Here is a 12,381-nt window from a genome sequence, read left to right on the forward strand (position 1 = left end):
GCTTGAGGCAAAATAATATAAAAGTTCATACTATGAAAATTTTAAGGGTGTTTTCTTAACTATAGTGCCATTTCACGTCTTTCAAAATTATTATAATTCATTTAATATTTCCTAATCATAATTCACAAGTTCCCTTAAATGTCATATAGTTGATTTGTTTGAAGATCCAAATATGGTTCACACATTACTTTTAAGACTTAAAATCCTTTGAATCAAGAATGCACTTCTCTTTACCACCAACTCATCCTCTCCCTTTTGCCATTGATTTGTTGATGAGATTAGGTTAACTACAGAGTGTCATATTCTCTATGACATATTCACATACATACATCCAATTGCTTCCTGGATGTCCTCTGCCCTTATCCTTTGTCTCATGTTTTCCATAAACTGAAAGTCAGATTTAAAGGTAAGCTTAGATCCCAGGATCAGTGGCTTTATGGCAGTTCCTTCACTGGTCACGTTAATACTACATTCCAGAAGATATATAATGTTTGATGATCCATTTTTATCAGTGGACCAAGGACATAGTAACCTGAATCCTTATTTTCTTTCCTGTTTTTTTTTGTTTTGTTTTGTTTTGTTTGGTACTGGGGATTGAACCTAGGGGTGCTTTACCACTGAACCATACCCCCAGACCTTTTTTATGTTTTATTTTGAGACAGGGTCTTCATCTTCATAAGTTGCTGACTCTGGCTTTGAACTCAAAATCTTCCTGCCTCAGCCTCCTGGTCTGTTGGGATTACACATGTGTGCCACCATGCCCAGTGGAACCTCTATTCTTAAATTTCATTTTTCTTTTTACAATGATAAGATTATCTGTGAGGTGATATTTTGGTATCATTGTGAAAGTATCAAGTTCCATGTTCCTTTTACCTAGTAATGTTATTAGCTCTTAATTCTATACTTGATCTTAGTGTATGACTTCTTAGCCAAGATGCAGCTCTTGATGATCCTTGCCTGAATCATTTGTTTTATTAGGTGTTACAAAATGATGATTTTCAAATTGTTATTTTTTTTTACATTTAGTGACAGGCTTTTCTATAAAGAATTTATTCTTATCAACTGGAACTATTCAGTTAAAATGAACTTTGTTGTTTAGGAAAAGCCAGATAGATGCTTAGTTTTTTCCCTTTGTCAGTTTTTAGACTAAGTAATGTGTGCATACATACTTTCAAAAAAATGAAAGCATTTTCTGTGATGTTGCTGTTCTTCTCTTGTGGTTGTTATTTTGGGCTTTCCCTGTTTTTGAGCATTGTGAGCCCTAGATATGTATGTGTTTGGAGTGTTTCTGTGAATTTCGGTCATTAGTTTTTTGTTTGTTTTAATCATCCTTTCTTAAAGAGGCCCATGATACCCTCTTCACAGTGTTTCCTGTGTCCTTTTGACATGGTTTATTAGACCTTGATAACTTTATTATTCTCTGGTGATAATGTCCCAGGTGCAGTATATTTTTGGTCCAGTTCTGGATCTTACATTTCTCAAAGAAGCCCTGGTTCTTTTTAGTGGGGGATTATACTAGAAGTGTTCATTGTTTTGATGTTGTTGTTTTCATATTTTTTTTCCCTCCTTTTTAGCATTTTGCCCTTACCACATTGGTCATTTCTCCCTTGTTGGTTTGGGATTTGAAGAACATGTGAGTATAATACTTCTACAAACTTACTTTTGTTAATTACTCCCAAATTTGATATTTTCTGAGTAAGTAATAATACTCCAAAGCGTTACTTCATGTTTTAGTCTGCCCTCTGCAAAGGAATGATTTGCCAACACAGTCTTATCCGTTCTTTTAAAGCTGTAACAGTTGATCGAGAGTTGGTAGGATATAATGCCAGCTAACAAAGATTTACTTTGAAATCCTGAAAAGCACTGTCTTTCTGTTAGCTAGGCCTAAGGCATACTGTGGGAAAGTTTTCCACATGCTGACATTCTACCCATTTCATGAATGTTCCTTTATCTCCCTTTTCTCAGATGACAGTGAATTTAGAAAGTTAACAATATATCAGTCCTTAAAAAAAGGAATATAATTGTTTTAGAATGATGGGCTACATTGTTTTTTGAAGAATTTGCTTGAATTTAGATAATTTATCATTGTTTTCCAGAGATAGGTAGATATTTGTATGGTTAACTATTTATTGGGGACCTTAGAAGGACTTAGTCTTTCAAGGAAGAACTGACTGGGATTTTCTGTTTGGTTCAATTTTGCCTATATGAGATCTGATGGATCACTTTTGGAAGCATTCCAATTTTTAATACAGCTCTCCAGTTCTTGCTGGTTGCATTCAAGAACTTGAAATGTTCAGATAAATGTCTTGATAAGTTTTGACTTTCGAAACTGTTGCCACTTGCTGTTTAAAAACTTGGGAACCACAAGATATAGATGGGCAGTGTTTGTCATTCTCGAAATTCCTATTCCCTGTAAGTAAACAAAACAGATTTTGAGAGCCAGAGAAGCTTAAGCAGTGTTTCTAGCTGTAGAAAATGAAATGGTTAGGATGTTACAGATAGGTGGGTGACTTGGGCAATATGCTGCTGCTTTTGGCATTCAATCTTTAACAGATCCCCCTGGGAGTCCACATAGAGGCAAATTACTGTATTATAGTGGTCTTATCTTTGTCAAATTTCATTTTCTTTGTTATTTTGGCACCTTGGGTAAAGTATTATTCTTTAATTTTTCTTCATCTTTGTGTAATATATAGCAGTCTGAGAAAGTTACTTGGCAGATGTATCATCCCAAAAGAATTTTACAGTTATTTTCCAGTTATATATTCCCTAGATGGTTCACTTTTGGTCATCTGAATTGCTTAATACAGTGATAAAACTGGGGTGTAGGCTATGTGGTAAAGTTAAATCTTATTTATTTCTGTTTTATTTCCAGGTCCAAGCATCTCATTTTGAAGGCCTAATCACAACCATAGTTGGGTATATACTTTTAGCAATAACATTGATAATTTGCCATGTATCCTTTAATGAATCAATTTGGTAGGCAGTACACAGGGTTGTTCTTATTTATAATAGAACTGTTCTCTTTCCCCTTGTCATCTTAGTAAAAGTTGTGATATTTGTAGTAAGAGCAAGTGTGAACAAAATGTGAAATAAATGATATCTGTCAGAAAATATTGACTGTAATTTATAGTTACCTGTTTAGTTGTGCCCTTCAGTGCTCAGTTTTTCCTTGACTTGATGCTTTAGGGCTTGGCAACTCTTGTTAAATTTCATAGGTCTCGTCGCTTACTAGGAGTCTGCTACATTGTTGTTAAGGTAATTCCGTTTTGTAAGTTAAAACTGGAAATGGTTTCTTCTGCATTTGGGTGATATTGATGACCTTTATTTTTACTTAAAAGGTCTCTTTGTTAGTGGTGGTAGAGATTGGAGTGTTCCCTCTCATTTGTGGCTGGTGGCTGGATATCTGTTCCCTGGTAAGTTGAGTATTCATTATCATATAATCTCATAATTTCAAGTTTTCAAAAAAGAAAGTCTTTAAAGGATAGTTTTCTTTAAAAAAATTCTTTTTTTTGCATTAGGGATTTAATCCAGTGGTGCTCTACCACTAAGCTACATGCCTAGCCCTTTTTATTTTTATTTTGAGACAGGGCCTTGCTAAGTTACTCAGGGCCTCACTAAATTGCTGAGGTCAGCTTCAAATTCTGATCCTCCTGCCTCAGTCTCCTGAGTCACTGGGATTACAGGCATGTGCTACCATGCCAAGGTTAGGCTAGATCCCTTTTAAAGGAAGTAAATATTTGAAAATTTACTTATTCTTATTGAAAATGTATCACTGTAGAATCTTAATGTTGTTAGTTTTCCTTGAGTACCTGATTTTTTTTTTAATCTCTGCACATATTTTCAATGTCATAGTATTTTTTTTAATTGTTTTTTAGTTGTTGGTGGGCCTTTATTTATGTGGTGCCCAGAATCGAACCCAGTACTTCACACATGCTAGGCAAGTGCCCTACCACTGACTACAACCCCAGCCCCAGTGTAATGGTATTTTGATTGGGATGTTCCTAATAGCCAGTGGAGAATTTGATCTACTCATTTTCTTCTAAATTTCATGGTAATGCCAATCATTTCTTTCAACTGAGATGCTCAGTCTTGATCATTATCTTTTGACTGTTAGTGATAATTGGTCTTTATTTTTCAAAAAAAATTTTATGTAGAAAAGCTGCCTTTGGTTCTGAGGTAAATATTTATCCCCATACATTACTGTTAAATTCTTGTGAATGTAGACCCATAACCAAGAAACGAAACCATATATTTATTTAAAATGGTTCTTTTACAGTAACACCATTAGTAAAACTCTTACCAATTGTTTTGTCATTTTTTTAATGTTTGGGAGTTTGAAAGTCTGTATGTCTTTGAAGAAGTATCTAGTTGTACATCATACGTATGCTGTGAAATGGCATTAAGAGAACTGCAACTGGGTGTGATGGTGCATGCCTGTAATCTCTGTGGCTCCAGAGGCTGAGGCAAGAGGAGGATTGTGAGTTCAAAGCCAGCCTCAGCAAGTTAGCGAGATCTTAAGCAATTCAGTGAGACCCTGTCTCTAAATAAAATATAGGGCTGTAGCTTAGTGGTTAAGTGCTCTTGGCTTCAATTCTTGATACCAAAAGAAGAAAAAGAAAAAAAGAGAACTGTTGTTCTAAACATCATTTATGTACATAGTGATTTATTCATTTCTTAGAAGGTGGAAATGTTAATTTGACAAATAGAGGTGGTACATGTCTCTTTTACCTGTTCTATTTTGACTCAGGAAATGTTTGACGCTACTCTGAAAGATCGAGAACTAAGCTTTCAGTCGGCTCCAGGTACTACCATGTTTCTACATTGGCTAGTAGGAATGGTGTATGTGTTCTACTTTGCCTCCTTCATTCTATTACTGAGAGAGGTAAGTTCTAAAGGGAAATGCTGATGTTCTACATTTTTTTAAAAGAACTTTTGCTCTGACAGTCGGTCATGCCTCAAAGCCTATGATGATTTCCTAATTAAACTATGTTCTCTACTGTTCTAGGAGGGAATAACTCATAGGGGAGTATTGACTTGATTGCTCTAAACTATCTTCAGTGACTGTGTCAAAAATTGACAGATTAGCAAATTTTTAATATGATTAAACTGAGGAAAACAAACTTGTTTTAATTTGTATAAATCCAGTACTTATCCTCTAATCTAAAGTCTTAAGAGTTTTGTGTGATACAAGTCTGTCTCAGACTTCATTCAAGAAAATGTAATACTGGGAATAACTCCAAAAGTTATGATTTTGTAGAGTTGAATATGTAAAATAGTTTCGAAGCAGGCACCTTAAGTATAGAATTATAGTGAGAATCCTTTGTGATTCCAGTTTATGATTGCAGTTCACTTGCCAGATGGGTACCTTTACTAATCCTGTTTGCAGAATCTGGCCTTTTCTGTTTTGAAAATAAGGAAAGCAGATTAGTATTTAATTACTATACATTCAAGCCAATTGCCAGATTTTCTTCTGTATGCTGAGGTATTACAAACAAAGGCACAATTCCTGTTCTCAGTTCCTGGGAATGGATATAGCTATTCAACAAAATCACTTTACTGAAAACGGTGAGGGAGATGTGCAGGGCTGGGAGGAGCAGGCCAACAAATCAGTGGAACTAAAATACAAAAATGAAGTCTGAGTGTTGTTCTTGATGTACTTTGCTCTTCAAAAGATTTGAGAAGGAAAGCAGGTAGGGCTAAGTTCTTATGAATCATGTAGTGTAAGCTTGCATTCTTTCTTGGAAACAAGTGATTGGAGACTAAAGCAAGTACAGTAATGGTTTTTTAAAAACTGTAATTATATGTGAACTCTAAATTTCATTGTTAAAATACTGTGTAATGAAATTTTTTATTAATGGGGTAGATTTTTGTTGGCACATAATTCTAGTGTTTGGGGGGAGTTAGAGACCACGTTTTTTTGTTTTTTTTTCCAATTTTTTTTTTTTTTAGTTGTAGATGGACACAATACATTTATTTATTTATTTTTATGTGGTGCTGAAGATCAGACCCTGTACCTCACATGTGCCAGGCAAGCATTCTACCACTGAACCACAACTCCAGCCCAAGATCATATATTGTTAACACCCTCATTTGGTAGATGAAGAAATATAGGTTTGGACAGATTAGATGTTTTACACAGAGGAATTCCTGGGGTTTGGACCCTGCAAGCATAATACCCACACTTATGTGTGATACTTTCCATTCAGAAGGGAAAATGGATAATAAAATGAAGTACTAAGAGGCTATAGGATCTTCCTTCCTTCCTTCCTTTCCCCTCCCCGCTTTCTTTCTATGGGTTTTTTTTTTTGGTATTGAGGATAGACCCAGGGCTGCTTTACCACTCATCAACATCCTCTTTCCTTCTTATTATTGTACTATTTTATTTTATTTTGAGAAAGGGTGTTAGTAAGTTGTTAAGTCTGGCCTTGAATTTGCGATCCTTCTGCCTTAGCCTCCCAGGTCATTGGGATTATAGGCATGTAGTTCCTGTGCTTGGCAGTATTTAATGAAGGTAACTCCTCTGGGGAAGTGTAAAACTGAAATCACATCATCTTTTTAGGACACCAAGTTGCAACATAATCCTTTTATTAGGTGATAACAAGATAATACATAGTTCCTGATGATATTTGATATTTAATTTACTATTTAAATTACTTAATGAATTGGACTGAAATTTTTCCCCTAGTGAAATGATTAAAAGCATCAGAGGTCATCAAACCACAGGGCTGTTTTCATAAATATTAAAGTTTAGGAACTTTTTCCATGAAAATTATTTGAATTTTTCTGGGGCCTATTTTAAATGCCATAATAATTTTAGGAGCATATTTTTCTGTTAACATTTTAACTCATTATTACAGAACCTATAGACTTTGGAGGTTATTTATAACACTTAAAATATATTTACAGGTACTTCGACCTGGTGTCTTATGGTTTCTAAGGAATTTGAATGATCCAGATTTTAATCCAGTGCAGGAAATGATCCACTTGCCCATTTATAGGCATCTCCGAAGATTTATTTTGTCAGTGGTGAGCAGACTTTTCCCTTGTTTTTTTTTTTTAAATAAAATTTGTGCTATCCTTCAGTTTCATTTAATGGGTGTTTTGTTGTTGATTTTGGATCAGGAGGGCTGATGGAATGTATTGAATAGCTTACACTTATCTAAACCTATAAATAAAATGAAGTTTACTAAAATCAATATGCCTTCTAGTTCTGTAGTAATTCAAATTATATTTAATTTTCATCTAAGTAATACAGATTTGTTACTGCCTTCTAAAGTATACTCTTAATAGAATTGTCTGAAAGTTTCTTCCCATCTGGAATAAAGAATTACCTGATTAAATCTTAAGTTTTTCCAAAACAAAATTCTGAAAGCAATATTGTACTTTTTGGAATCTTTTATGGCCGTTAACATGGGTCATGTCTTAGATGGTTACAGATAATTTGTTTAGTTGTAGGCAATTCTTCATTGTAAGATTCTAGCTCTCTCCTGGCAAGTCCTGCAGTGATGATTCTTTGTAGCTCCTATTTCGGAACCTTGTGACCCGGAGAGGGGGTGGATACTTTTAGTAAGAGGAGCAGCCATTCTCGAAATGTAATTTCTATAGAGTGACCCAAGGTTAGTATGCAGAGTGAAACCACTCGGACTCAGGGTAGATACAGGCGTGGACTGTGTGTTGATTATGTTTAGAAGTCTACCTGTACTACACAGCAGTGGTGAACTTTCACAGTGGTGTCCTGCCCTGTTTCTTATTGCAGATTGTCTTTGGCTCCATTGTCCTCCTGATGCTTTGGCTTCCTATACGTATAATTAAGAGTCTATTGCCTAATTTTCTTCCCTACAATGTCATGCTGTACAGGTAAGTTTCTAAAATTTAGAATAGCTGTAATAATTTACCACTGTTAGGGATTTGATGGTCAGATTACATTAAACATTTAAAACATTGGATACTGGAAGTCATCTGACAGTTACATTTTGCCGTATTCCAGATCACATAAACATTCATAATTATATTTTCAAAAGGAAGACATTTATTTTTCTGCAAACATTGTATGTTTTTGTTCAGCATTGAAATGTTGTAGCATACATTAATAGCATCATTATATTGAAAGCACATCATAAGCTATAAAGCCAAAGGTGCACATTTAACTGAGGATTGAAAAGATCACTAGGCTCAGTGGTACACACTTCAAATACTAGTGACTTGGGAGGCTGAGGCAGGAGGATCGCAAGTTTGAGGCCATCTCAGCAACTTAGTGAGACCCTATCTCAAAATAAAAAATGCAAAGAGGGATGTAGCTCAGTTGTAAAACACCCCTGGGTACAATACCCAGTACAAAAAAAAAAAAAAATGCTCGTCTTGTAGATGAAAAATCTTTTGGTTTAAAATTTAAGTTACTTGGAAACCTAATACCTACTTCTCTTTCTGTATTCCCATTTTTAGTTATTTGTATTATTCCATAATCATTATCTCAAATGCAGACCCATTGGGTTACTTCCTCAAGTTTACTTCTGTTAACTGTTAATCTTGTTAATTCTAATTTCTAAAGATCTTTTACCATTTCAACTTTATTTGCCACCTGTTGTCTTAGTTTAGAAGTTCTTCCTTTTACTCTTCATTTATTATCCATTCTTAACCCCGCTTCCTCTAGTTTCTAAAAAAATTGAACAGTATTACTTTTTGAAAGTCAGCAGTTCTTTCATAATTTACATGATAATGTCCAGGTTATTTTTTCTCTAGTCTAGATCAAGGTTATATTGTCCCTAAAAAAATAAATTATCATTCTGTCCTTTAAAATTGTCTTCTTATTTATTACTTAATTCTTTCTATAGCATCTGTTAAATTATTTTGTAAATATTTGCTATTTTATCCAAGATAGTAGTAGTAGCAATTTCTTATTTGGGGTGGTTTTTTTCTTTCTTTTTCTTTTCTTTTTTTTTGTTTTGGGTACAAGGGTTTGAACCCAGGGGCCCTTAACCACTGAGCCATGTCCTTAGCCCTTTATAATATTTTATTTAGAAACAGTGTCTCACTGAGTTGCTTAGGACCTTGCTAAGTTGCTGAGGCTGACTTTGAACTTGTGATCTTCCTGCCTCAGACTCCTGAGCCACTGGGATTACAGGCATGTGCTGTTTGGGTCTTAATGCCTTGTATCCACTAAGATTTGTATCCACTAAGTTAAAACTGGCAAATATTTATTATATCTTGATTTTTTTTTAAGTGGCAGGAAAAAATGCTAGTAATTAATTCAAAATACAGAATTTGTTTTTTGCATTTTAAACTGTTACTCTTTTGTAATATTTTATTTTTCTACATGTAGAACTTCTGTAGATTTGGAGAATGGTTCTCTAATTCTTACCTAGTACATATTTGTTCGTATAGTACATATTTGGGTTCAGTCATAAGAACCAGGAAACAGGTTTGCCTTTATATATTGTCAGTTTATATACCTTTAACAACATTTTTGTGCTATATATTAGTATTTAGTTCATTCTTCCTTCAACATACTGAGGGTTCATCATATGCTAGACACTTTTCTGTATCTTGGGGGTATAACTAAACATAATAGAATCAATAAAAAAAAAATCCCTGTTCTATGGAGCTTACATTTGGGGACAGGGAGACAGACTTCAAAATAGATAGAATACATAGTATGCCAAATGGTTATAGTGCTATGGAGAAAGACAAAGTAGGGAAAGAGAATACAGAGAATAGCCAGGATGGGGTTTAGAAAGAATGACTGATAAAGAACTGATAAGGATGGGGCTGGAGTTGGGGCTTAGTGGTAGGGCACTTGCCTAGCATGTGTGAGACACTGGGTTGGATTCTCAGCACCACATAAAACTAAATAAATAAAATAAAGGCATCGTGTCCATCTACAACTAAAAATACAGAACAAATAAACAAACAAAAAACTGAGAAGGATACAGTTGAGGAAAGCCCTGAAGAAGGCGATGAATGGGGTAAACTAAGTGTCCTTACAAGAGGTCAGTAGCACCCAGGTCTGTTTCGAGGAGCAGCAGGAGGCCAGCCTGACTACAGAGAATGTGTGTGTGTGTGTGTGTGTGTGTGTGTGTGTTGGGGGTCGAAGCAGTTGGCTGTGAAGTCAGAGGGGTCATGGAAAGCTAGCTCCTAGAGAGCTTTGTAGGCTGCCCCAAGTATTTGGCTTCTACCTGAATAAGTTGAAGAGCTTTTAGAAAGCTAAGAAGATCCTTCTGCCTGCTGTGAAGAGAAGTCACTGAGTCAGTACTCAGGTCAGAAGCAGGAAGCCAGCTAGGAAGATGATGCAGTGATCCTGGTGAGAAGGGAGGGTGACTGGGATAGAGGAGGTAGCAGGGGAGGCCAAGAAGTGTTTAAAACTTAGGATATTGTTAAAGGACCGTCAATGGAATTCTGTAGCTGTCTGGATGTGTGGTGTAGGGAGTCTGTAGGATCAAAGTTTTTGTCTTGAGCACCTGACAGGACAGAGTTTCCATTTACTAAGATTAGGGTGACTGGGAGGAATAGTATTAAAAGGGAAGATTGGGAATTTGATACTGAACATAACAAGTTGAAGTCACCAAATATATGTCATTGTGAAATGTTGAATTGGCTCTTTGGATACACAAGTTAGGAGTTAGAGTAGATGTCTCCATATTAGATGAAAGTGTTCAGAAAGGTGATATTTCAGCTCACGTGACCAGATGAGGGTCACATTTACCCAGAGAGCTGGCATAGATGAGAGAAGAGGACAGAGCCTGGAGCCCTTTAGTGTTTCTAGGTTGGTCTTAGCCATTCAGGGAGAAAATGTCGTGAGAAGGAAGGGGTGACTAGTTGAGAAGCTTACTACTAATACAACAAGGTCTAACCTTTGACTTAACACCATGAAGGCCATCGGTGACCCTTATCAGAAACAATTTTGGTAGAATTTGGGAGGAAAGACTCACTGAATTTGAGAGAGAGCAAGAGGAGAGGTAATAAAGACAGTGAGTTTATTTGACTCTCTGGGTTTTGTTTTAATTCCATTCAATATTTAATATATAGTTACAATGGAAAATAGAATTTGCTTATACATCACGATTCTTTATAATTGTCTTAGTGATGCTCCAGTAAGCGAACTGTCCCTTGAGCTGCTTCTGCTTCAGGTTGTCTTGCCAGCGTTACTCGAACAGGGACACACAAGGCAGTGGCTGAAGGGGCTTGTGCGAGCGTGGACTGTCACTGCAGGATACTTGCTGTGAGTATATTTTTATCATTGTTCATCCTTTTCCGGAGGAAAAATTATGTACACATATTTTTTATTCTCTTACAGAGGTTTGATACTGGTCCAGATTCTTTATGCCATTACACAGGCCACAATTTTTTTTTTTTAGTACATTTAAAACAAATTAGCTTTCCTTTATTTTAGAGATTCTAACCTGATGAACAAATTCTTCTCAAATTTGATTTCTCAATTATTTTGTCACCACATTTCTTTGATGTATTGAATCTTTGTGATTTAAAATTTTTACAGAAAATGTTGGGCATCCCGTAGATATTGTAACATGGAATATGGATTTGGTTATATGTAATTGAATATTTATTTTCCCTAGCTGCTTCTCTCCAGTCTTATTTTTTGCTTAAGTGATGTGTAGCTAGAAGAATTTAGTTAGGTTACATATCACAGTAGGCACAGTTGTCATCTGCAGAGAAGAAAATATATTTTCCCCACCGTGCAGGAGTATACTCACATGGAGTATCTTGTATGTCACACTTTTTTTTTTTTTAAGTTATTGATTTCTTTTCAGATATTGGCTAAAGAAAACAAAATAGGTTGAATTTGTGGTGTATTCTACAGGTTAATTAATATTCAATTTAGAAAGGTTTAATGAGAATGAGGTAAGAACATGTAGACCAGATTGAGATACTAATGCTGTGTGTAGATTGTATATGTACATTTTCTCCCTTTAGTAAATATTAAGAAAGTAAGTCTCATACCTGAGATTTACTGATCTGAAATGATTTTTTTTTTTTTCACTTACGTAATTTTTGCATAGGGATCTTCATTCCTATCTGTTGGGAGACCAGGAAGAAAATGAGAATAGTGCAAATCAACAAGTCAACAATAACCAGCATGCTCGAAATAACAACGCTATTCCTGTGGTGGGGGAAGGCCTGCATGCAGCCCACCAAGCCATACTTCAGCAGGGAGGCCCTGTCGGCTTTCAGCCTTACCGCCGGCCTTTAAATTTTCCACTCAGGGTAGGTACTCTACAGACTTAACCAGAAACAGTATTTTTTCAAACTTCTATTGAGAGTTGTGCTGTTAGCATTAGTGTTGTATGGTCATATCTTAAACTTTCCTGATAAGAACCTGTGTTTTATTAACCTCATTATGCAGTATAAGTAAGTGATCAAATAAGT

General features: G+C 35.5%; 1 protein-coding gene across 2 annotated transcripts in view; it reads left to right on the forward strand.

Moving 5' to 3' along the window:
- Window positions 1-12,381, forward strand: part of Marchf6 (membrane associated ring-CH-type finger 6) — a 72,894-nt gene that overhangs the window by 39,958 nt on the left and 20,555 nt on the right. For both annotated transcript variants that reach the window (XM_047555093.1, XM_047555094.1), the window contains exons 11-19: window positions 1,575-1,633; window positions 2,873-2,953; window positions 3,187-3,255; window positions 3,339-3,413; window positions 4,748-4,882; window positions 6,907-7,026; window positions 7,757-7,857; window positions 11,078-11,215; window positions 12,015-12,219. In XM_047555093.1, the coding sequence (XP_047411049.1) occupies window positions 1,575-1,633; window positions 2,873-2,953; window positions 3,187-3,255; window positions 3,339-3,413; window positions 4,748-4,882; window positions 6,907-7,026; window positions 7,757-7,857; window positions 11,078-11,215; window positions 12,015-12,219 (983 nt within the window). The remainder of the gene's footprint in view (window positions 1-1,574; window positions 1,634-2,872; window positions 2,954-3,186; window positions 3,256-3,338; window positions 3,414-4,747; window positions 4,883-6,906; window positions 7,027-7,756; window positions 7,858-11,077; window positions 11,216-12,014; window positions 12,220-12,381) is intronic.

Source organism: Sciurus carolinensis, chromosome 6, assembly GCF_902686445.1.
Source record: "Sciurus carolinensis chromosome 6, mSciCar1.2, whole genome shotgun sequence".
Lineage (NCBI taxonomy): Eukaryota > Metazoa > Chordata > Mammalia > Rodentia > Sciuridae > Sciurus > Sciurus carolinensis.